The 21,207-nt window shown below is 41.9% G+C and overlaps 3 protein-coding genes across 3 annotated transcripts in view; 2 read left to right on the top strand and 1 right to left on the bottom strand.

The window, feature by feature from the left end:
- Positions 1-2,091: 2,091 nt before the first annotated feature.
- Positions 2,092-3,235, bottom strand: LOC131239137 (senescence-specific cysteine protease SAG39-like). The gene is made up of 2 exons (XM_058236694.1): positions 2,812-3,235; positions 2,092-2,687 (listed from the first exon to the last, which is right to left on the bottom strand). The coding sequence occupies exons 1-2, from the start codon at positions 3,233-3,235 to the stop codon at positions 2,092-2,094; spliced, it is 1,020 nt and encodes a 339-aa protein (XP_058092677.1).
- A 1,578-nt stretch (positions 3,236-4,813) lies between these two features.
- LOC131241028 (senescence-specific cysteine protease SAG39-like) lies at positions 4,814-6,550 on the top strand. The gene is made up of 2 exons (XM_058239645.1): positions 4,814-5,297; positions 5,805-6,550. Exons 1-2 carry the CDS (start codon positions 4,817-4,819, stop codon positions 6,395-6,397), a joined length of 1,074 nt encoding a protein of 357 aa, XP_058095628.1. The 5' UTR covers positions 4,814-4,816; the 3' UTR covers positions 6,398-6,550.
- Positions 6,551-12,540: 5,990 nt separating this feature from the next.
- Positions 12,541-21,207, top strand: part of LOC131241031 (protein DJ-1 homolog B) — a 39,339-nt gene continuing 30,672 nt past the window's right edge. Inside the window, exons 1-4 of the mRNA XM_058239647.1 lie at positions 12,541-12,726; positions 12,805-13,005; positions 13,093-13,242; positions 13,347-13,532. Of these exons, the coding sequence (XP_058095630.1) occupies positions 12,571-12,726; positions 12,805-13,005; positions 13,093-13,242; positions 13,347-13,532 (693 nt within the window). The 5' untranslated portion in view covers positions 12,541-12,570. The remainder of the gene's footprint in view (positions 12,727-12,804; positions 13,006-13,092; positions 13,243-13,346; positions 13,533-21,207) is intronic.

Consider the following 21,207-nt stretch of genomic DNA (forward strand, 5'->3'; position numbering starts at 1 on the left):
AGTACGGTCAATTTCCCAAAAAATTGGGACCTTTACAAAAAATGCCCTACTTGGCCCCAGACACCTTTTTAAAAAAATTTAGAACGAAATTGCCCATATGGATCATCTTTTCTTCTTTTGTTGTTTTCCTAAGACTTTTCTTCCTCATTTTCAAGTACATCTTCCGGGAACACACTGCCACCTCCTCCAATAATATTTTTTGGCATATGGTCACCATCATTAACTTCTCCAGTGTATGGGCACCACTAACAACTTCTACAACCCTAAAAACAAGTGTTGGTTTTGCTCCAATGACCACATTTTTTTTAGAAATGGAGAGATCACTAGTAGGTGGAAGACAATTTGAATGAATTTTTGTTTTTTTTTTTAAAAAAAATTACAAAATAGTATTTTTCTGAGATGAAACCCATGTTTGGTTGTAGATATATAGAGAGGGATAGATGTAGTTGTTGTCATAAGGAGAAGCGATTAGGATTTGTGGTGAAGATGGATGGTGATATTTGTCATGTGGAAAATAATGAAAGAAAAAGAACTTGAATTTTATAATGTATTGCCTTAAAGAAATATATATCATTTGTTAAAGGTCAAGGTTGTCATGTGTTAAGCCTATAGATCGTGGTTGTCATGTGTTAGGGGTCGAGCAGTTGTAATGTGTTAATGGTTTGGGTCGTGGTTGTCATGTATTAAGGGTTGAGCTGGTCACGGACTAGTTCATGGTTGTCATGTGTTAAGGGTCGAGGTTGTCATATGCTAAGGGTTGAGATTTTTCATGTGTTAAGAGTTTGGGTCTTAGTTGCCGTATGTTAAGGGTCGATGTTATCATGTGTTAAGGGTATAGGTTGTCATGTGTTAATGGTTGTGAGGCCCACGGTGGGATAGGTGTCAAATCCACTATTTATTTGATTCAAATTTTAATTCATGCCATGGGCTAAAGAATAAATTACATCCAAAAACCCTATGGCCCAAGAAGTTTTCAATCTCACTACTTTTTGTGGGGTGGTCCACTTGAGCCTTTGATATGCTTCATTGGCTCATGCCCTAAAATGATTTTTCAAAATGGATAGACGGCATGGATAAAATACATACATCATAGTGGGCCCCACAGGATCATTCATCTCCAGTGATGTGGAAATCGAGCAAAAGCCTTTTGCAACAAGTTTCTAACATTGGAAGCTGTGTTTGGCCAACCCTGATGTTTGTGGGAAATCCACTCTATCTATTCATTTTGGAACATCATGTTAAGACATGAGACCAAACATTAGACATATCTGAAACTCACGTGGGCAACACGATTGGAACAGCGGAAAGGGGTTGCCTCTCATTCAAACCTTTTTAAGCTCCACTGTATGTTTATATGCAATTCAAACCGTTCATAAAGTAGTCCAAATGCTTATATGTTCCTTGGCATTACCACAGTGCTACTTTGGTATATCCAAACTTACTTCAAATGTCATTTACTTCAGTCTACTCCCAATTACTCCCATTTACCTCCATTTACTCCGGTCTAAACTGACTTAAGTTTTGTAAAAGGAGTCCAATTAGCGAGTGCGACCTTTCCTTGAAGCCAGCGCGTCGCCTACAGGGCCATCCCCGTAAAAATTTAAACCTGCCTAGACAAAGATTATCAAACAGCTCAAAGCCCGCAAAAGATGCCACGACAGCACTATCCCTGTCTAGGGAGCCCAGTGGCTGACTACACGTACAACAACAGAAGCTCTTCCGAAAGAAGATCTCGGGGAGAAAAAAAAAACAGCAGACGAATTCACCTACAGGGGACGGACCACCCACCACCTCAGGCCTACCCCACCACACCGCATCTTCGACCATATTAATTTAGTTATTAAATATCAAGCCCAGTGAAGTAGATAGTCTTGGAGTCAATGCACATTGAGTCGAGTCGAGTAACCATGTCATAGGGCCTACATAAAAGGAGCTATTTGGATATTATAAGTGATAATGGAAGTAACTCATTACATATATATGAGAATTACATAAAGAAGCTAAACATTTCTACATTGACATTTCTCCATAACACTTTTTTATATCAAAGCATGGGATAAAACAAGCATGATACATGCAGCTTTGTGAGGATTAAGCAGCGGTGGGATAAGAAGCCATCATGGCAATACCACATATCCCTTCTTTAGCACCAACATCCCTCTCCATCATTATGTATCCTTCTTCACCCCATGAAGTTCCCCATGAATTCTTCACTATCCAATACTTTGTCCCATCATCTGTCGTCCCATATCCCACAGCCGTCACTCCATGGTCTAGTTCGGTACCACAATCTCCTGTAAATACACCGCTCGAGTAAAATTGGAAGGCGGATCCACTAGCGTCGATGGCCACAGAAACGGGTTGGTTGGCCACAGCCTTCAACAGAGCTTTCTCACTGTTGGCTGTAACATCTTCGTGACCGTTGATCTTGGCCACAGGGTTGGCTTCCTTCTTGGAGTTGCAAGTGCCATCAACTGCCATGTAGGGGTACTTGGCTTCTGTTGTAAGTCCTCTGTTGTGTTGAATGAAATCGAAGGCGCCGTCCATGAAACCTCCTGCACAGCCTTGATCCTCACCTTTGGTATCACAATCCACTACTTCTTGCTCGGATAAGGAAAGCAACTTCCCTGTCTTGAGTTGGGTAATCCCTTCCGTGGCTGCCACCGCTGAGAATGCCCAGCAACATCCTATTTGGCAACACCAGATAGCAAGTCAGCTAATAATAGGTAACAATTTCATGTCCCTTTCTAGAACAAAGTTACACTAATTGAAGAAAATCAGCTAAATTCGTGAGTAGGTTATAAAGCTTACCACATTGTCCTTGGTCTTTGATTGGGGTCACAGCACCTTTCTTTCTCCAATCCATACTAGCTGGCACAGTTACGTTCTCATACATGAACGACGTGGCTGTCAATACTCTTGTTTGAGTGGGCTTAAATCCGTTATGAGTGGACTTGAACTCCTCGTTCGTTTGGTCTGCAAATTCATTTACACTTAGCTTGTAAGATCGGTCCCCGGCATTGTTGAAGGATTCTATGAATTCCACATTATCCTTGAATATCTTGAAACGTAGCTCTTTCTCAGCTGCATCCTTGTAAGTGTGACCATACAGAGCCATCCATTGCTCGTGCCTGTCCGACATAGACGCTTCCTGCAGAGTGCGGCCCATGGTGTTAGAAGCCCACACTCCATGGATGAAAAAGGCCACGAAGAAAGATTTGGTTGAGGAAGCCATGGTGTCAGCTGAGGAGTGTATGGATGATCTGATGATGTGATATTTATGGAAGTGGGTGCATACACTTACTCTAAGCTGAGTTTATATACGGGATATTGGGCCCCACATGATTCACAAATCTCCATTGCTTTATTGTTACTGTGGTGAAGATGGAGACTTGATATACGTCCCCGATCAAGTGTATTGATTTGGATGGCTAAAATGACATTTTCCAATCTAACACTTCTTATACTGAAATTTCGTGTACGTTGCGCTTCCATCCTAAGAATATTCTACATTTCACGCACAACTTTGGGTTGTGAGCTTTCACATACAATGCTTTTATTTTCCAGGAATGTGTCACTTGTGTAGATCATCCAACCCATGAAAGAATGGGCCCATAATAAGAATCACCTGTTGTGAAATTCAGACCATTCACTACTCTGCTCTCTCGAAGGCCCACAGCCTACATTGATGTATAGTCGGACCATATCGGCAACCTATGAATAGACTATCCTGTTTTTATGGTTCCTGCTGATCTAAAAGGTGGGTCCCACCTTTTGAACGACTGGGCTCTAATGCTCTGGCTGACACGTAGGCAGTAAAGAAAGTTATGGTCCATGTACACGTCAATACACGTGCCAATATGGTAAACATGTGCAAGATCATCTGAATAGTCCATCAAGTGGGCTGTGAAAATCAAGCCATTCCAATCATCAAGTGAGCCACAGTATAAGAAACAATTGGATAAATAAAACAAGTTTTTTTCTAGTCTTTTCATTTATTTTTACATTGTGGCCACCTAATGAGTAAAAATGGCAGATAGATATTAATAGATAAAAACAGCTATTAACCGTACGTACCCACCTGATAATTTAAACTATTTGTTTTTCAAAAGGAAAAATATTATTAAACGGAGAAAACTACAGACATTCGGGTAGGGCCCCACCAAAAGGCAAGGGTCCCACCTATCATTTGCACTCATATACATTTGGGCCAGGGTACCTACATTGGCTCCATCTGATGGATTGCTTATACTGCCCATTTCAGTGCGCACGTAGGACATGTATACATGTACGTGTACCAACGTATTAAGCTGTTGCGGGGCCCACATGTTTTGTGTGTGTGCATCTGACCCGTCCAACAAGTTCGCCCCATCATGATGGTCAGACGCTGCAAAATCAAGCTGATCTGACAATCAGGTAGGTCAAACCATAGAAAACAATGTAAAACCTCACATCAGGTGATGCATATGTCCCTGACTCCTTTTAAACAACTTAGATGTCGTACACAATCAGATGTGCACAAGATGGACGGTAACTAAACCTTGATAGCGCCATTGATAGTATGTGTAAACAAAGGAGAACGTAGACGAAAAGATTGCTATAACAAAAGGAAGCCTGTCCTTGTACCCATCCACACCATTACATTTGCCCCGGTACGTAGGATCTCTCTCTCTCTCTCTCTCTCTCTCTCTCTCTCTCTCTCTCTCTCTCTCTCCCTCCTCCTCTCTCTCTCTCAATAACAAGAAAGCAAGGGAGAGTAATGACTTCTGTGGGGTACAATGCAATGTCTATATAAAGCAAAGCCTCTTTTGATTGTATGCATCCCTCCTCCATACATCCTCAGCCCATCCATCACAACCTCTTACTTTGTACAATGGCTAACATGTACCATTGTTTCTTTGTGGCCTTCTTCATCTTGGGATCTTGGGCTTCTCAAGCCCTGGCCCGCACTCTCCATGACTCATCCATGTCCGATCTCCATGAACAATGGATGGCTCAATACGGACGCACGTACAAGGATGCGACCGAAAAGGAACAGCGTTTCAAGATATTCAAGAGCAATGTGGAGTCGATAGAATCTTTTAACAGCATAGGGGACCGATCATACAAGTTAAGCATCAATGCATTTGCTGATCTGACCAACGATGAGTTCAGGGCCGCTCGTAATGGATATAGGCCCACCCGAGCAAGGGCATCAGAAGCCACATCCTTCATGTATGAGAATGTTACTGCACCATCTACAATGGACTGGAGAAAGAAAGGTGCTGTGACTCCCATCAAGGATCAGGGACAATGCGGTAAGTACTAAGTAGACCATTAACCTTCACCTGCCCTCTACTAACCCTCATTGGTTGCTGAGCTAGTCAATCTGGACCATCCATCAGAATGGCCGGCTCTGGATGGGCCATGGCCAAAGTCCAATTTTGAACCATACAAAGAGTAGCCAACAATTTCATTCGAATGAATGGGCAATACAAGTCTATCTTTTTTAAACTTTCTAGGATAACATTACATTCGCCATTGACTTAATGGGGGCATTGCAGGCCACTTTTTAATGCATGATTAATACCATAAAATCAATATGATTTTTGGGCAATGGTCTATCCAAGAGGTGGAAAATCTAATGAATGGCGAGGTTCAATTAGTAAATAAAGTGATGATCTCTTCTTGAACTGATGAAGAATAAGAAAACCCAAACAAGTATCTGTAACATTGTTAATACACACACTTATCAAATAAGAAAAGGGAAAATCAGATTGTTATTTAGTGTTTTTACTAATCGTGGCTCAAATGTTCCAAAATAGGGTGTTGTTGGGCATTCTCAGCCGTTGCAGCCACAGAAGGAATTACACGACTTAAAACAGGTAAGTTGCTTTCACTATCCGAGCAAGAGCTAGTGGACTGTGACACCAAAGGTGTGGATCAAGGATGCAATGGTGGCCTCATGGATGATGCCTTCGATTTCATTCAATACAACCGAGGACTTACAACAGAAGCTAACTATCCATACGAGGGAGTTGATGGCACTTGCAACCCCAAGAAGTCTTCCGACCATGCGGCCAAGATCAACAGTCATGAAGATGTACCAGCCAACAGTGAGAATGCACTATTGAAGGCAGTGGCCAATCAGCCAATTTCAGTTGCCATTGATGCTGGAGGATTTGCCTTCCAATTCTACTCAAGTGGTGTATTCACGGGTGCTTGTGGTACCGACCTAGACCATGGTGTGACTGCCGTTGGATATGGGACTGCTGATGATGGGACCAAGTATTGGTTGGTAAAGAATTCATGGGGCATTGGGTGGGGTGAAGAAGGATATATAAGGATGGAACGAGATGTCGATGCTAAGGAAGGCCTGTGTGGCATTGCCATGGAAGCTTCTTACCCAACAACATAGTAGATAATACATCACACTCGATGTTTACAACCTTTCAGCTTATAAATGCTCTGTCTATTATGTGATGTTCTCCAGCTAGAAGTGTTCAGACTGCTCTATATATGTAATTACATTGCAATGTATGATCTCATTACCTCAATACAACCATCTGGCTTCAGATAATTAGATCTCTGATCTTCTAACTTAGTTCAACCATCTGACCACGGGAGGCACGATAAGGACGATAAGGATCCATTCCCATGATCACGTGGGACACAGTGACACATTGCTAGTTTGAAGGATGTCAACAAACATGACGACCATTCTTATAAGGCTGTGTTTGGATGTACAAGTGAATCAAATTACAAATTTTCAGCTCAATCTTAACCAGGAAACAAATTTCATAGCATTTAGTAGTCTGCCAAGATGATAGTCCTCACATTGTACGGCAACTAACCTATTGGCTGCTGAAAAAAGTGGGCCACTGATCAGGTATAGCCAGCAGAATGCTAAATTGTCCACCAGCCACGCCTTTCCCACTGATCAAATTTTTTTTTTTGGTGGGAAGTTGCAATTAGACACCATGTTAGTGTCCCTTTGGCTGTACTAATAGTTTCTTCCCCCGGACAGCTACACTTGATCTCTTTCATAGTTTCATTAGATGACTGTTATATAATGCTTCACCAAAGAATGTGGAACTGTTTGGGTCTTTTTGCCTATTTGGCAACACTCTAATTAGTAGTACCTTTGCAGCTTTGATTGCTTATTAAATAATAAAATTATTTTTTAAAGTTATTTTGGAAAGCACCTCTTGAAAAGTAGGTTTACTTAAAATTGCTTACAATCTTTCCTTTTTCTCTCAATTTTTTACTTTCTTTTCTACTTTTCTTTGCTATCTTTCTCATCTCTCTCTATACTAGATACTCCAGGTGGCCCCACATGATGGACTGGCCACATTGAAGGTGGGGCCCATACGATGGACTATCTATATGATTATATCAAAGATGAGATCCACATGATACACTTAACGTTGTTGTGGGTCCACATCAAGGTGAGACCCACATAATGAGCGGTCCACATCCATGATCCGCCCCTAATGATGAATGGCCCACATTGAAGGTAGGCCCTACATGATGGTAGCGCACAAGGAAGGTGGGGCCCACATGCGAGTCCACACCAAAGATAGGCTCCACATGATGGGCCTTAGAGAGTGAATGTGGGCCTCACATAATGGATAGTCCACATTGAATGTCGGCCCTAATGATGAATGGCTAACATCCAAGGCAGGCCCAGCATGATGGAAAACCCACATCGAAGGTGGGACGCACACAATGGATAGTCCACATCAAAGGTATATTGAAGGTGGCCCGGCATGGTGGACAATAACATCGATAGCAGCCCCATGTGATATATGACCCATATCAAGGTGGGCCCCACATGGAATGTAGGCCCTTAATGATGAATGGTCCACATCCAAGGCAGGCTCTGCATAATGGACAACCCACTTTATACGGCTTTGCATGTGGATGGTCCACATTAAAGGTGGGTCTGGCATGAAGGATGGCCCAAATCCAATGTTTGATATGATGAATGACCTGCATCCAAGTGGGCCCCACATGATAAATGATCTAAATCCATTGCCCGACATGATGGATATCCCACATCCAAGGTGGGCCCCACATGATGGACGACCCAAATCCAATGCCCCACATAGTGGACAACCCACATCCAAGGTGGGCCCCACATGATGGTCATTCTACATCTAAGGTGGGCCTCACAAGGTGGATGGTCCATATTAAAGGTAGGCCTCACACAATGGACGGTTCACATTGAAAATAGTACACCAGGAATAACTATTAAACTCATCCAAGTTATTGGCTAATTTTATATATTTATTTACATTTCCATTCCTACTTAGAAGTATAACTACCATATGTTTGACACACAACAAATGTAATAATCCGATATTTGGGAGTACATACAGTTACATTAATATACATGTATAAGTCCATTCTTGTATCTTATTGTAACCGTAGTAAAAGCTAGTGAAACTAATAAATAGAGTGAATATCTACCTTACATTAATTCCGGTGGTCCCTACAGAGTTTCTGTACGAAACTCCCATCATGGGAAAGTTGCATCAAGAGCCTGTCTACACAGTGACACCTGTGTTCTTCGGATCTTCTAAATTATGTGTGGGTCTGATGTGGTGTGTATGTGCCATCTTATCCACTCATTTAATTCACCACACCAAGAATGAAGGCCTAGAATATATTAGAAAAATTAATGGCAAGAAGATTTTTTACCTGATTTATTTACTTTGTACAGTGTGGCGCATGAGGAGATCAACGGCCTATTATACATCTCTTATCTAATCCAATAAAAAACTACTCCAACAAAGTTAGAGAATTATATATATGACATTTTGTTTTAGCTCTTGTTTTATAATAAGCTTGTTTGATAAAAGTATTTTTTTCAGAACAAAAAATTGTTCTTATTGAAATAAACAAGATTGCTAAAACATTTAGAAGCTTATTTTTAGAGGTGGTTGCTATCATTTTTAAAATTTACAATAATTTTATCTTAAACAAGCACGCCTCTTCGTATCTCTCACCTTGGATGTGGGTTGTCCATCATGTCGTACATTAGATGTGGGCTATCCATCATGTCATAATTGAATGTGGATAGTCCATCATGTGGAGCCCACCTTTGATGTAAATTGCCCATTATATGGGCCCACCTTGATGTAGGTGATCCATCATGTGGGCCAAGGTGGGCCCACGATCAATGTTAATTGTCCTCCTTCAATGTCCACCACGCATCACGTGGAGCCCACATTTGATGTGTCCATTGCATGAGCCCCACCTTCAAAGTGGGTGGTCCATCATGCGATGTGCACTTTGGATGGCGGCCATTCATCATTAGGGATAGCCCTTTAAAGTGGATTGTCAATTATATGGGCCCACCTTGATGTGGGTCATCCATTAGGTGAGGCCCACTTGATGTGGCCTGTGCATCATGCGGGGTCACACTTGAGCCTGCCATCTATGGTTCCACCTTTGATTTCCACCATCCATCGTGTGGGCACACGTTCTATCTGGATTATCATCTTAGGCCACTTTGGATATGGGCCATCCATCATGCGGGACCTTGGATATGGACTATCCATTAGGTGTGGCCTACTTTATGTGGACCATCCATCATGTGAGGCCTACTCTGTCCATTATGTGGTCCCACTTTGATATGGACCATTCATCATATGGGCCCCATCTTCAATATGGATCATTCGTCATGTGGGCCCGCTTTTGATATCAATCGTCGATCACATGGACCCAACTTCAATGTCCACCATCCATCATGTGGGTCTCATGCACCTTTGATGTGACCGTCCATTAGATGGGGCGCACTTGACGTGGATCATCCATCATACAAGGTCATGCTCTGATATGGGCCATCCATCCTGCGGGGCCCACGTTAAACATGAACCATGCATTATGTGGGCCCACTGTGATGGGACCATTCATCATATGGGCCCCACCTTCAACATGGGTTGTTTATCATGTGGACCTACCTTCAATGTCCAACATCCATCACATGGTTCCCACCTTTGATATGGATTGTCCATTAGGTGGGCCCACTTAATGTGGACAGTCAATTGTGCGAGATCACACTTTGATGTGAGTCATCCATCATGCAAGGCCCCTCTTTGATGTCAACCATCAATTATGTGGGCCCACCTTAATGTGGACCATTCATCACATGGGGCCCCACCTTCAATATGGGTCATTCAACATGTGGAGCCATCTTCAGTGTCTACCATCTATCATGTGGGTCCCAACTTTGATGTGGAACATCCATTAGGTGAGGTCTACTTGGTCCAGATCGTCCATCATGTGGGGCCACGTTTCGATGTGGGCCATCTATCATATGGGGCCCATCTTTGATGTTAACCATCCATAAAGGGACTATTCCTAATTAAGTTAGAGCTTATTTTCTTGCTTTTAAAAGTTAAGATATAAAATTAGATTTAAATTTTTTTATTAAAAAAAGATTTAATTTTTTAGAAATAATCAAATAAAGCTCTTATTTGTGGAGATGCTAAACTACTTTTAAATTTATCTATTCTTTAAGGTGGAAATTCTCATAAATTATTTCCAACCTTATGAAAAAGGGTTAGATGTCCACTTGCATTCCATATTTGCAAATACACATGCTTATGAATATGTGCACCTCTATAGGTAGGGTGGAATTTGGAACTAGCAACTAGGATGGGAAGATGTCCATGGACTTAGAATATGTAGGGTGGCCATTAGGCAAAGTTTTATGAGCCGCACTACGATATGTGTGTGTTATATCTACACTGTCCATACATTTTGCTAGATTATTTTAAGACATAACCCCCAAAACAAGGCAAATGTCTAATGGGCCCCACCACAAAAAGTAGTAGAGACCTTCCCAGGGCTCATCGTTGTTTATTTGCTATGCAACCTGTTTATAAAGTCATGTAGAACTTGGATGAAAGAAAAACACAAAAATAAACTTAATCTTGATCCCAATTTCTATTTGTAGTGTGATCCACTTAAGCTTTGAATCTCCCTTATTTTTTGGTTCATTTCCTAAAATGATCCCACAAAATGGAGGGATGATTTTGGTATAAAACATACACTATGGTCGGGCATGCAGAACTTTGTCAGGTTACACACAGCTAATGTCAGTGGTGTGTGGCACGCTGCACAATCGGAGCCCACATTTAATGTACTTTGGCTCGCTGGCACATAAAAGTTGATAGGTGGCATACCTTCAACGGAGGGACGCACTGTTTTTAAGTTGATAGCCTAGAGATCAAATTAGTTGAACAATCCTAACCTTTTCACTCATGGACACTTGTTTTTTCTGAAATAGTACAATCAGATAATTTTCATTTTTACCCGTTTAATAAATGTCCAACAATGTAATATTTAGCTAACAAGAGTAACTTTTGGTTCACAATACATTTACATTTAAACTGGTGTCATAGTTTGGACAGTTTAGTTTGAATTACTTTACAATGCGAATTCTTTGTAAATTCTAATTGCCGGCGTATCCTCCATTCAACCATGCCAGAGTAAGAAAGTGTTTCTCCATCTGGAATGACCTATACAGGGCATTACTCTTGCGGCTAGCAAAGAGTGCATCAGAGGGTGCCTGATTTTGGCCAACGCCCAGAAAACTCCCAAGCGATATCCGCGTGTAAGATCGCATGTGACTCGCGCGCTTTAGATAGTCGCAATATACTGCGCGGGCGATGTCAAATCCATTCCATAACACGGTCGTCCATCAGGTGGATCCTACCGTGACAATTTCCTGAGTCTTTTGAACAGAACGCAGGTTGATGAACAAGTGAGCCGCAAGCGTACACGGAATATGAACCACTGGTCATATTTTTACTAAACGTTCACCTTACTCTAACAAGAAGCGCCGGAAAATAAGAATATCAGGATGTTTTGGTTGGATGGACCCGGTTAACGGTCTCGATCTCTCCGAGGAGAGTCAGGATTCCACGTGTATAGAAAGCCTCTTCTCTATATCAGTCGCGCGAGTCCCTCCATCAATTGTAAATATCGGTCACCATGGCTCTAATACGCCGATTGTGTAGTGAGGCGCTCACCCCATTTACCGTGGTGCGAAGAATAGGTGGGGCCCACTGTGTTACGTATTTTTTATCCACTCCGTCTATAAGTTTTTCCAGAACATTTTATGGAATGAGACAAAAATTAAAATATATCCAACGAATAAGGGGACCACACCACATGAAACAGTAGGAATTGAGTGCTTACCATTGAAAACTCCTAGAGGACCACAGAAGTTTTGTATCAACGTGACATTTTTTTCCCTTCATCCAGGTCTTTGTGACCTCATGAACAGGTTGGATGACAAATAAACATCACTGTGGACCCTAGGAATTTTTCAACAGTGGATATACTGTTTTCTGTGGTGTGGTGTACTTGATTATTGGACATGCTTCAATTTTGGATTTGTGACAAAAAATGATCTAGAAAAACGGATGGACGGCGTGGATAAAATAAATAAGTCACGGTGGGCCCTAAAGAGTCTTCACACCACGGTAAAGTACGGTGAGCGCCTTACTACACAATCCGCGTCTGGCTCGACCATCCAGCCGCTAGCAGCGTCTCTCTAGCAGCTGACGCGAGGAAATGGCCACACGTCATCTAACCCATCGCTCCGCTCATCCCATTCTGAGCCCCTTCCTATCTCCCTTCATAAGATTCGCGCGAAGAACGAGAGCAACACCACTACCACTCTCTTCCCCAAACTCCACACAAGCAGCAATGACGTCTTCTCCACAAAAGGTAACAATCTTTCATATCCATCCAACGCGACGATTCTTGATTTCCGTGTGTTTATGAAGAAAATGAGTTCTCGATTAGGTTTTGGTTCCGGTCGCCAACGGTACGGAGCCAATGGAAGCAGTGATCATGATCGACGTCCTACGGAGAGCCGGGGCCGACGTCACCATCGCGTCCGTCGAGAAGGAGCTTCTGATTGATGCCAGCTGGGGGCTGAAGCTCGTCGCCGATGCCCTAATATGTGATTGCGCTGAAAGCACCTTCGATCTCATCTCTCTGCCCGTATTCTCTCCCTCTCTCTGTTGAATTTTCGACCGTTTTGGCGAATTAGGGTCTTGTATTGTATTCTAATTCTCTCTATTGGGTTAGGGGGGAATGCCCGGTTCTTCGAATCTCAGGGATAGTGGAGTCTTGGAAAGTATGGTGAAAAAGCATGTCGCAGATGGACGGCTCTATGGGGCGATTTGTGCAGCCCCTGCGGTTGCGCTTGGGCCGTGGGGTTTGCTCAAGGGACTGAAAGTGAGATTTGATTTATAGCAATTTAAAGTTCCAGTTCTTGTGGTGTTGCACAGATTGTTAGATTGGCTTTTCTTGTTTATAATTGGGGTTCTGATCTTTGGCAGGCAACTTGCTATCCGTCATTTATGGACAAACTGTCGTCTGCTGATGCAACATTGGTCGAGTCGCGGGTCCAACAGGACAGGCAGGCTGTGACGAGTAGGGGGCCAGGCACAGCTATGGAGTACTCTTTGGTGTTGGTTGAGCAGTTATGTGGGAAGGAAAAAGCTGATGAAGTTGCTGGACCTATGGTATGTCTGTTTGCTTCTATACTCCTTTCTGGCGTTTCCCTGTTGTTTAGGGTGTGTTTGGATGATTGTAAGTTCTTTAAGTTGTGAAAATAACTTATAGGTAACCCCATTTGGATGTAAGCTGTAAGTTGTAAGTTGGGTTTTTGTCTTTGAGTTACCCGTAGGTAGTTACAGGTAAGAAGCTGTATATTCACACCAAGTAGAGCTTGGAGTAGGGGATCGTTCTAAAATCTGATTGGCACAAAGTATGCCATTTTATTAAGCCCATCTAGATGAATAGGTGAGTCAATTCTTAGGCTAAAATAGTAATCAGGTAGGCCATAAAAGTGGGGCCCACATATTCAAAATACCTTGTAATGTGGAATAGTAACTTAAGGTAAGCAACAAAGAAACCAAAAATTCTTATTTTCAATCCAAAATATGTTTACAATACTGCAAGGGAGAGAAACATATAAACAAAGTACATAAAAAAAAAACCCATTTTAGGAATATGCCTTCGAACCAAAAATTCGGCAACTATTCAGCAAGTGGGGATCAAATAGCTGGACTGTTAGAAATTGATTTCCAACAAATAGCTGGAATTTTCCAGCAAGTTGGAAATGATCTCAGCACTTGAGAAATGCAGCTGGACAGTTCGAAATTAATTTCCAGCAAATAGATCGAATTTTCCAGCAAGTTGGAAATGATCTTAACACTTGAGAAATAACGAGAAGATGCAGTTCTATGTCTAAGAGAACATGAGCATGCTTGTACAATAAAAATCTCATATGTACACAAAAGTTAGAATCTTGATTGCTTATGGCCTATAGTTCACCCATAGTGGGGCCCATATTTCCAACAGCTTGATGGATGGAAAGAAAATAAAAATAATAAAAAATAGAAAGAGCAATGGTCGTGATTATGGGCCCACCTTGATGTATGTTTTATATATCCACGCTGTTCATTAGTTTTGCTAGCTCATTTTAGGGCATGTGCCCCAAAACGAAGAAGATCCGAATCTCAGGTGGCCTACACCACAAGAAACAGTGGTGACGAATGCCCACTAACAAAAACTTCTTGTGGACCACAAAAGTTTTGGATCAAGCTGATTTTTGTGTTTTCCCTTCATCCAGGTCTATGTGAGCTTATCAATAGGTTGGATGGCAAATAAATATTACGGTGGGCCCTTGGAAGTTTTAATGGTGAGTGTTCAATCAACACTATTTCCTACGGTGTGGCCCACCTGAAATTTGGATCTACTTCATTTTTTGGGCCCATGCCCTAAAATGAGTTGGCGAATCTGATGGACAGCGTAGATATATGCTCTGTGAGCTCCACTGTCATAGCATCAACAAATCAGGGCTGATTCAAATGCAAGAACTGACATTGGATCAGACTAAAAAGAAAAAAAAGAAAACAAAATACCCTACCAGGACTAGCCGACTGCAGAGAGGGAGAGAGGTAGAGAGAGCTGATTGCAGAGAGGGAGAGAGAGAGAGAGAGAGAGTGAGATAGAGCTTGGAGCTTCTTCAGTGGTTGGTAGCGGAGGTGCGTTTCCCCTCTCTTCCCTTCTTTTCAAAAATCAGACTGTTGACCTCAAGCCATGTAAGTTTTTCGTAACTTATGCCTGACACATATATGTTGAAACAAACTTATAAGTAAGTTTCCTCCCCAAAACACCACCTGTAAGTGGCAACTAAGTTGCATTTTACAGATCTAACAGGCATCCAAACGACCCCTTAAAATTATATTTGTGTATATGCCGATGACGATTTTTGGTTTAAGCAATTCATGGCCATGCAATTTAAGTAAGAGAAGTAAGCGAACCAATGTAAACTTTTGGCTTGGTGGATCTCTTCTATTGAAACTATAGAATCAGAATTCAGCTGAAATGGAGCATTACTCAGTTTTGCCAGTCATCGTTCTTAGTTAACTACTTGAGACATATATGTTTCTGACCGAGTTGGAACGAATCTGTTGGCTTTAGAGTTTGGGCCTTTGGCACCTAGCGACTTGCACTATGGAACCGAGTTTTGATTGCTTGCTTGAAACTCAAACGTCATCTTTAATATAAGTGCTTTGCGTCAAACCTTAGTGCCATATAAGAGATGATCTAGAAAAAAAAGGGGAAAAAAAAAGGATTTCTTAATCAAACCAAGCTCTTATTTTAACCAACTACCTACCAAATTACCTAAAGAATTAATTTAAGCCAAACTAATTCATATTCCCAAAATGACTCATTCTATTTTCCTAATTTAGAAGTGTTAGAAGTTTCATGCAATATGCTTGACTGAGTCAACTTTCTTTGCATTGTCCTCGCCTAGTAGGGAAGAACTCAATAGTCAACTCATGATTAAATTTTCTTGTTGTTTATAACAATCTCATGGTATTTGTGCAAGTTAGCCTTGTTGAAATTTGTCAAAAATTCCATGTCATTTGGAAGCTCAATAAGGTATGAATTGATTGAGTGACCAAAAGTCAATTACTTGAAGACAACTTTGGACACCTCACTTCATTGTTACCACAATCACGAGACAAACTATGCCGCCAATGGCCATTATTTATAGGTTCAGAAGTCATAGCAAGCTCTAGCCTTCACTACATCTAAGAATCATGTGAATGATGATATCAGCCATCATGTTGAGATATAGATGATCATATGGGATGCGTGCTGGGATATGGATGATGGGGTAGCGTGTTCTGTCACTGTTGTATATTTTATGGTCTAGTGCAGACTTTGTACATCATTCAGTATTTGCTTTGTAACCAACGTCTCCTCTGTCTCGTCACCTTTATACGGGCATAATAGGTCAATTTTTCGTTAAATTAAACTCATTTGTGTTGAATTCGCTCGAATGACGTTTACGTGTCTTGTTGCAATGAAAGATGTTTTACTTTGTTCTGGCAAGTGCCCTGCGACCTGACCAACATGGCTGGTTTATTTGTTATCATTTTTAAGTAAAAGCTACTTCTTGAAAGCTTTCCAATGGCTGGTTGGGGACCTAAATGACATGGATGGGGTGCACAACACCTGCGGTGGCCTAAATTGCCATGTATGAATGACCTTCTATCAGACTCGGTGTCTCTTGAAAGGGACTTTCCTTGACACCTTTGTATTCCTAGAATGATGCATGAAAAAATGGGGTTGTCGATGCATTAGTTTTGGGAGCAATTGAGAGCAAGGTTCTGTAACGGTAACGGTGGCCATAATGGCCATCATTGTTACCCTTATGATACGGGTCGTAAGGGCTGTTTCAGCTTTTTTTTTTTTAATTTTTTTAAATTTTTATTGAAAAAAATCCTGAAAAACATGTATTTGCTCCGCAATGTTGATTAAAAAGTATGGAAAACCTATATCTACCCCATAACAGACAATTACAGGGTTGTTATAGCCTTTATAGGGGATGTAATGTGCCGTTAATGGCAATTACGAGTAAATTTTTTTTTTCCATAACGGTTGTTATGGCCGTTATGACCTTGTAACATGTAACGATTGCCACGGTTACCTTTATATAACGGCCTTTATGGCACACCATGATTGAGAGTGAAAAATGTAGAGAATTAGGGTTTGATGGAGTTAAAATTCGATCATAAGGCGAATCAATCCCTTTATCTCATAGCCCATGCCCCAAATTGCATAGGTTAGGACCTCGGCTAAACCTATTCACGGGCCCCACTTCACATGGGTTTCGCTTCACACGAGTCACCCATACCGAGTGTAATCCCACATCCCATAGGCTACCCCACTTGAGCCCGGTGTAAAGATGCCCTTGCATTAATCACCTCCGGTGAGGAGTCTCGAACACGAGACCTCCCTCTTTGATACCACTTTGATGCAGGATAATTAGCCACTTGCTCTCAAAGCTCGAATTGATAGAGAGTAGTGAATCAATCCCCTTATCTCATAGCTTAGGCCCCGCATCGCATGGGTTAGGACCTCGACCGAACCTCCTCGTGGGCCGCACTTCACATGGGTTCACCCACCTCGAGTGTATCCATTCCCTGCATCCCACATTAATCACCTCTGCATTAATTACCTCTGGTGAGGAGTCTCGAACACGAGATCTCCCTGTCTGATACCACTTTGATGTAGGACAATTAGCCACTTGCTCTCAAAGCTCGAACTGATAGAGAGTAGTGAATCAATCCCTTTATCTCATAGCTTAGGCCCCACATCGCATGGGTTAGGACCTTGACTGAACCTCCTTGTGGGCCACACTTCACATGGGTTCACCCACCTCGAGTGTATCCATTCCCTGCATCCCACATGCTACCCTACTTAAGCTCGGTGTGAAAATGCCCTTGCATTACTGTTTGGCTGTGAAAAAGCCAACTTGATTTTGTTGAGATTATCCCCCATGAACATCAGCCAAACATTGATTCCCATGGAACTGCCATTGGTGCTAAATGCCCACCATCCAGCAGTGGAGACCATGAAGAAGATGACGTATACTTCGTGTTGCAGGCCCAAGGTCCACATTAATCACCCCCAGTGAGGAGTCTCGAACACGAGACCTCCTCTCTGATACCACTTTGATGCAGGACAATTAGCCACTTGCTCTCAAAGCTCGAACTGATAAAGAGTAGTGAATCAATCCCTTTATCTCATAGCTTAGGCCCCACATTGCATGGGTTAGGACCTTGACCGAACCTCCTCGTGGGCCGCACTTCACATGGGTTCACCCACCTCGAGTGTATCCATTCCCCGCATCCTACATGCTACCCTACTCGAGTCCGGTGTGAAAATGCCCCTGCATTACTGTTTGGCTGTGAAAAAGCCAACTTGATTTTGTTGAGATGATCCCCCATGAACATCAGCCAAACATCGATTCCCATAGAACTGCCATCGGTGCTAAAAGCCCACCATCCAGCAGTGGAGACCATGAAGAAGATGACGTAGGCTTTGTGTTGCAGGCCCAAGGTCCACAATTAGGTCCAACATGTGTTGAATTTCTGGGAAGTTTGTTGCTGACTTTTTTGGCCTATATTTCAGGGTTTAATTTCTGGAGGATTCTACTTGAATATTTTGTCGATTATTTAAGGATTTTTTGGGATTTTTTTTTTTTGGGTATATTTTTAATCCATCGCATTTTGGCATGATAGATTTCGTTTGTTGGTATTTTGGATAGATTTGGTTAATACTAATTGATTTGATTGATGTGAAATCAATCAATAGTTGGGAAATTTATGGAAGATTTTAATAAGGTTTCTTGGAGGTAGATGCATTAGTTGTGAAAGATTTAATAAGGATTCTTGAAGTTAGATGCATTAGACCTTTTTAGTTTTTTGAAGTTTTCATTCAAGTAGTTATAACTAGTGCAAGACTTTGATACTTGAATACATATGTGTGGGCGTGTCTGCGCGCATGCGCTTATATGCATGTGTGTGTGTGTGTGTGTGTGTGCGTGTGTGTGTTTTGCTCTATACTCAAATACTTTCATGTGTTGTGTGCTCTATTGTTATTTTTTCCTTTCTAGTGTTTTGGATATCAAATTTTCATTGATTTGATAATCCAATTGCGCCACTTCGGAAGCTGTGCTCTAAATAACCACTTCCTAGTTACCTAGGAGATTTGATGTAGGACATGAAAATTAAATATGATATGCAAGATCTCAGGCTTTAGATCATACTAATTCAAAACAATCACATAATAATTCCACATCTTATATAAAAGCTCAAGCATTCAAACAAGGGGAATCTGCATGGGTCTAGGCCTTCACAGGCTAAGGATGGATCTGTAAAAAATTATAAACCAAACGATGCTCAAAGATAAGTAATAATCATCTACATATGCACAACAAGCAGTCTCTAATTAAAGGGATTCACTAATTTCAATTCAAGGAACCCTAGGGTGAGAAAATGGGCAAATAAATTAAGGATAATGCAATATGGGGATAGAGTTTATGAAAAACAGGTATGAGAGGGTAAGATAAGAAGAAAACCCGAACCGGAAGACAGTTCCCGCGTGCGGACAGCTGGCCAGGCCTGACGTACGTGCGTAGGGGCTTGGCCGCACGTGCGAGGGGGTCCCACACTTGGAAACCGACTCCTTGGCTTTGGTCGGCCAGGGGTGGGCTCTAAACCTCCCAAGTTTCGGGTCGATCCGAACTATGGGCTATGCGTGGTGCTTCGCCGAAGTTTTAACTCTCCTACAAGGCCAGATTCTGGAAAGTGGCTGTAGGGAGAAGATCTGTTGCAAAAACTGATGGATTCGAGGCGAGGATGGCTGGAGAAGGTGAGAAGTATGTATGATAGGCGATAGGGGCAGATTGGGATAGATGTGGGTTCGTACCACGGTAGTTAGCCCTTCGATGAAGGGAGGGCTTCGCACCCAATTGGATTTTTCCACAACTCAGGAACTCAGATGAGTAGAAAAAAGCGTAGGAATTTTTTTTAAAATTAATCTTCAATGAATAAAAAAGCTACAAGGGGTGCCCGTTTATAAGAAAAAACTTATACCCCAAACTCGCGCCATTTGCGCAACCTATTACTTGGCGATGAAGTAAACCAAAATAAAAACTAATTAAATAAATCTAATCCGTCTATGATATTCTAAATAACATTATTAAGAAAAACCTAAAATATGAGATCAATCAGACTATGGACCACGATCATGAGATCCCATGATGAGCTTTACTTGACTCTATCGGGCCCACTCCAATGAACCAAAACTCCGTCTTCTAACTAGGAGGCCCTCCCTGGACGTCGTCATCGATCCAGATCGACGGTGGGGTCCTCCTCCTGGCGTACATGCGTAGGGGGTCCGGCGTGCGTGTGATGTCCCCATCAAGATTGGTGCTTAACACTCCCTTTGAATTACTAGATCAATTTGCAAGAAAAAAAAATTTCTACCCCACCAAAAGTAGAGGATTATAGCTCAATCGTCAAAGGGTCTCTTTTTTCTTCCATGCCAAATGTCCCACATGACTACAATTTGCAATACCTTCCTAATCACTTTCTTAAAGTGGCCGCTAAGCCACCTAATGAAGCTCTTTTCCACGGAAAAGGGGAGACCCATAAAATTTAGAAGAGACTAAAAAGAAGGCGATATTTCAAAGCTGCTTTGCACTGAAGGAAGAAGTGGTAAACTAATTCCATGTCTAGGTGGCACCTAACACATGTATTGGGAAGGATGAGTGACCTCTTCTCCAGATTCTCCATATCAAGGTTCTTGTTGTTAAAGGTTTATTGGGCTGAGTTGTCTTTGGGACAATCTAGGGCCTAGGACCTTTCTGTAATTTCCGTTATATTATTAATGAGCGAAGGGGGAAGCCTAGAACCCTAGCACGACAACTCTCTCTCTCTCTCTCTCTCTCTCTCTCTCTCTCTCTCCAACACTCTTTATCCTCTCTCCCACATTCATCTCTCTTTCTTCTTCTTGTTTCTCTTATTATCATCAGCTTGCGCGCACGCTAATCCTCTCCCATTGCTGGATTTTCACATGGTATTGGAGCTCTGATCCAGATCAGGGCTCTTGCATTACTCAAGAGTGTCAAATCTTGTTAGGCTAGAGGGAATTGCAAATCTATGCTTCTAATCGGGTAAACTTGCTCATGTTTTCTCTCTTTTTCATATAGAGAACTAGTTGGGTACTCGCCCCCGATATTATCCGTATCCCTAGCTCGATGATATTGATAACACTGGTAGTATCAAAAATTCCAGGTATTGGTGATGTATCACTAAGTATCGCCGATTT

The sequence above is a fragment of the Magnolia sinica genome, chromosome 3 (assembly GCF_029962835.1).
Source record: "Magnolia sinica isolate HGM2019 chromosome 3, MsV1, whole genome shotgun sequence".
In the NCBI taxonomy this organism is placed as follows: domain Eukaryota; kingdom Viridiplantae; phylum Streptophyta; class Magnoliopsida; order Magnoliales; family Magnoliaceae; genus Magnolia; species Magnolia sinica.

What these genes read in the sequence shown, in the direction of transcription:
- LOC131239137 (XM_058236694.1), bottom strand. Translation starts at nt 3,235, where the DNA reads ATGGCTTCCTCAACCAAATCTTTCTTCGTGGCCTTTTTCATCCATGGA. An exon ending in CAAAGACCAAGGACAATGTG is followed by an intron (nt 2,688 to 2,811) that starts GTAAGCTTTATA and finishes GTTGCCAAATAG; the next exon opens with GATGTTGCTGGGCATTCTCA.
- LOC131241028 (XM_058239645.1), top strand. Translation starts at nt 4,817, where the DNA reads ATGCATCCCTCCTCCATACATCCTCAGCCCATCCATCACAACCTCTTA. An exon ending in CAAGGATCAGGGACAATGCG is followed by an intron (nt 5,298 to 5,804) that starts GTAAGTACTAAG and finishes GTTCCAAAATAG; the next exon opens with GGTGTTGTTGGGCATTCTCA.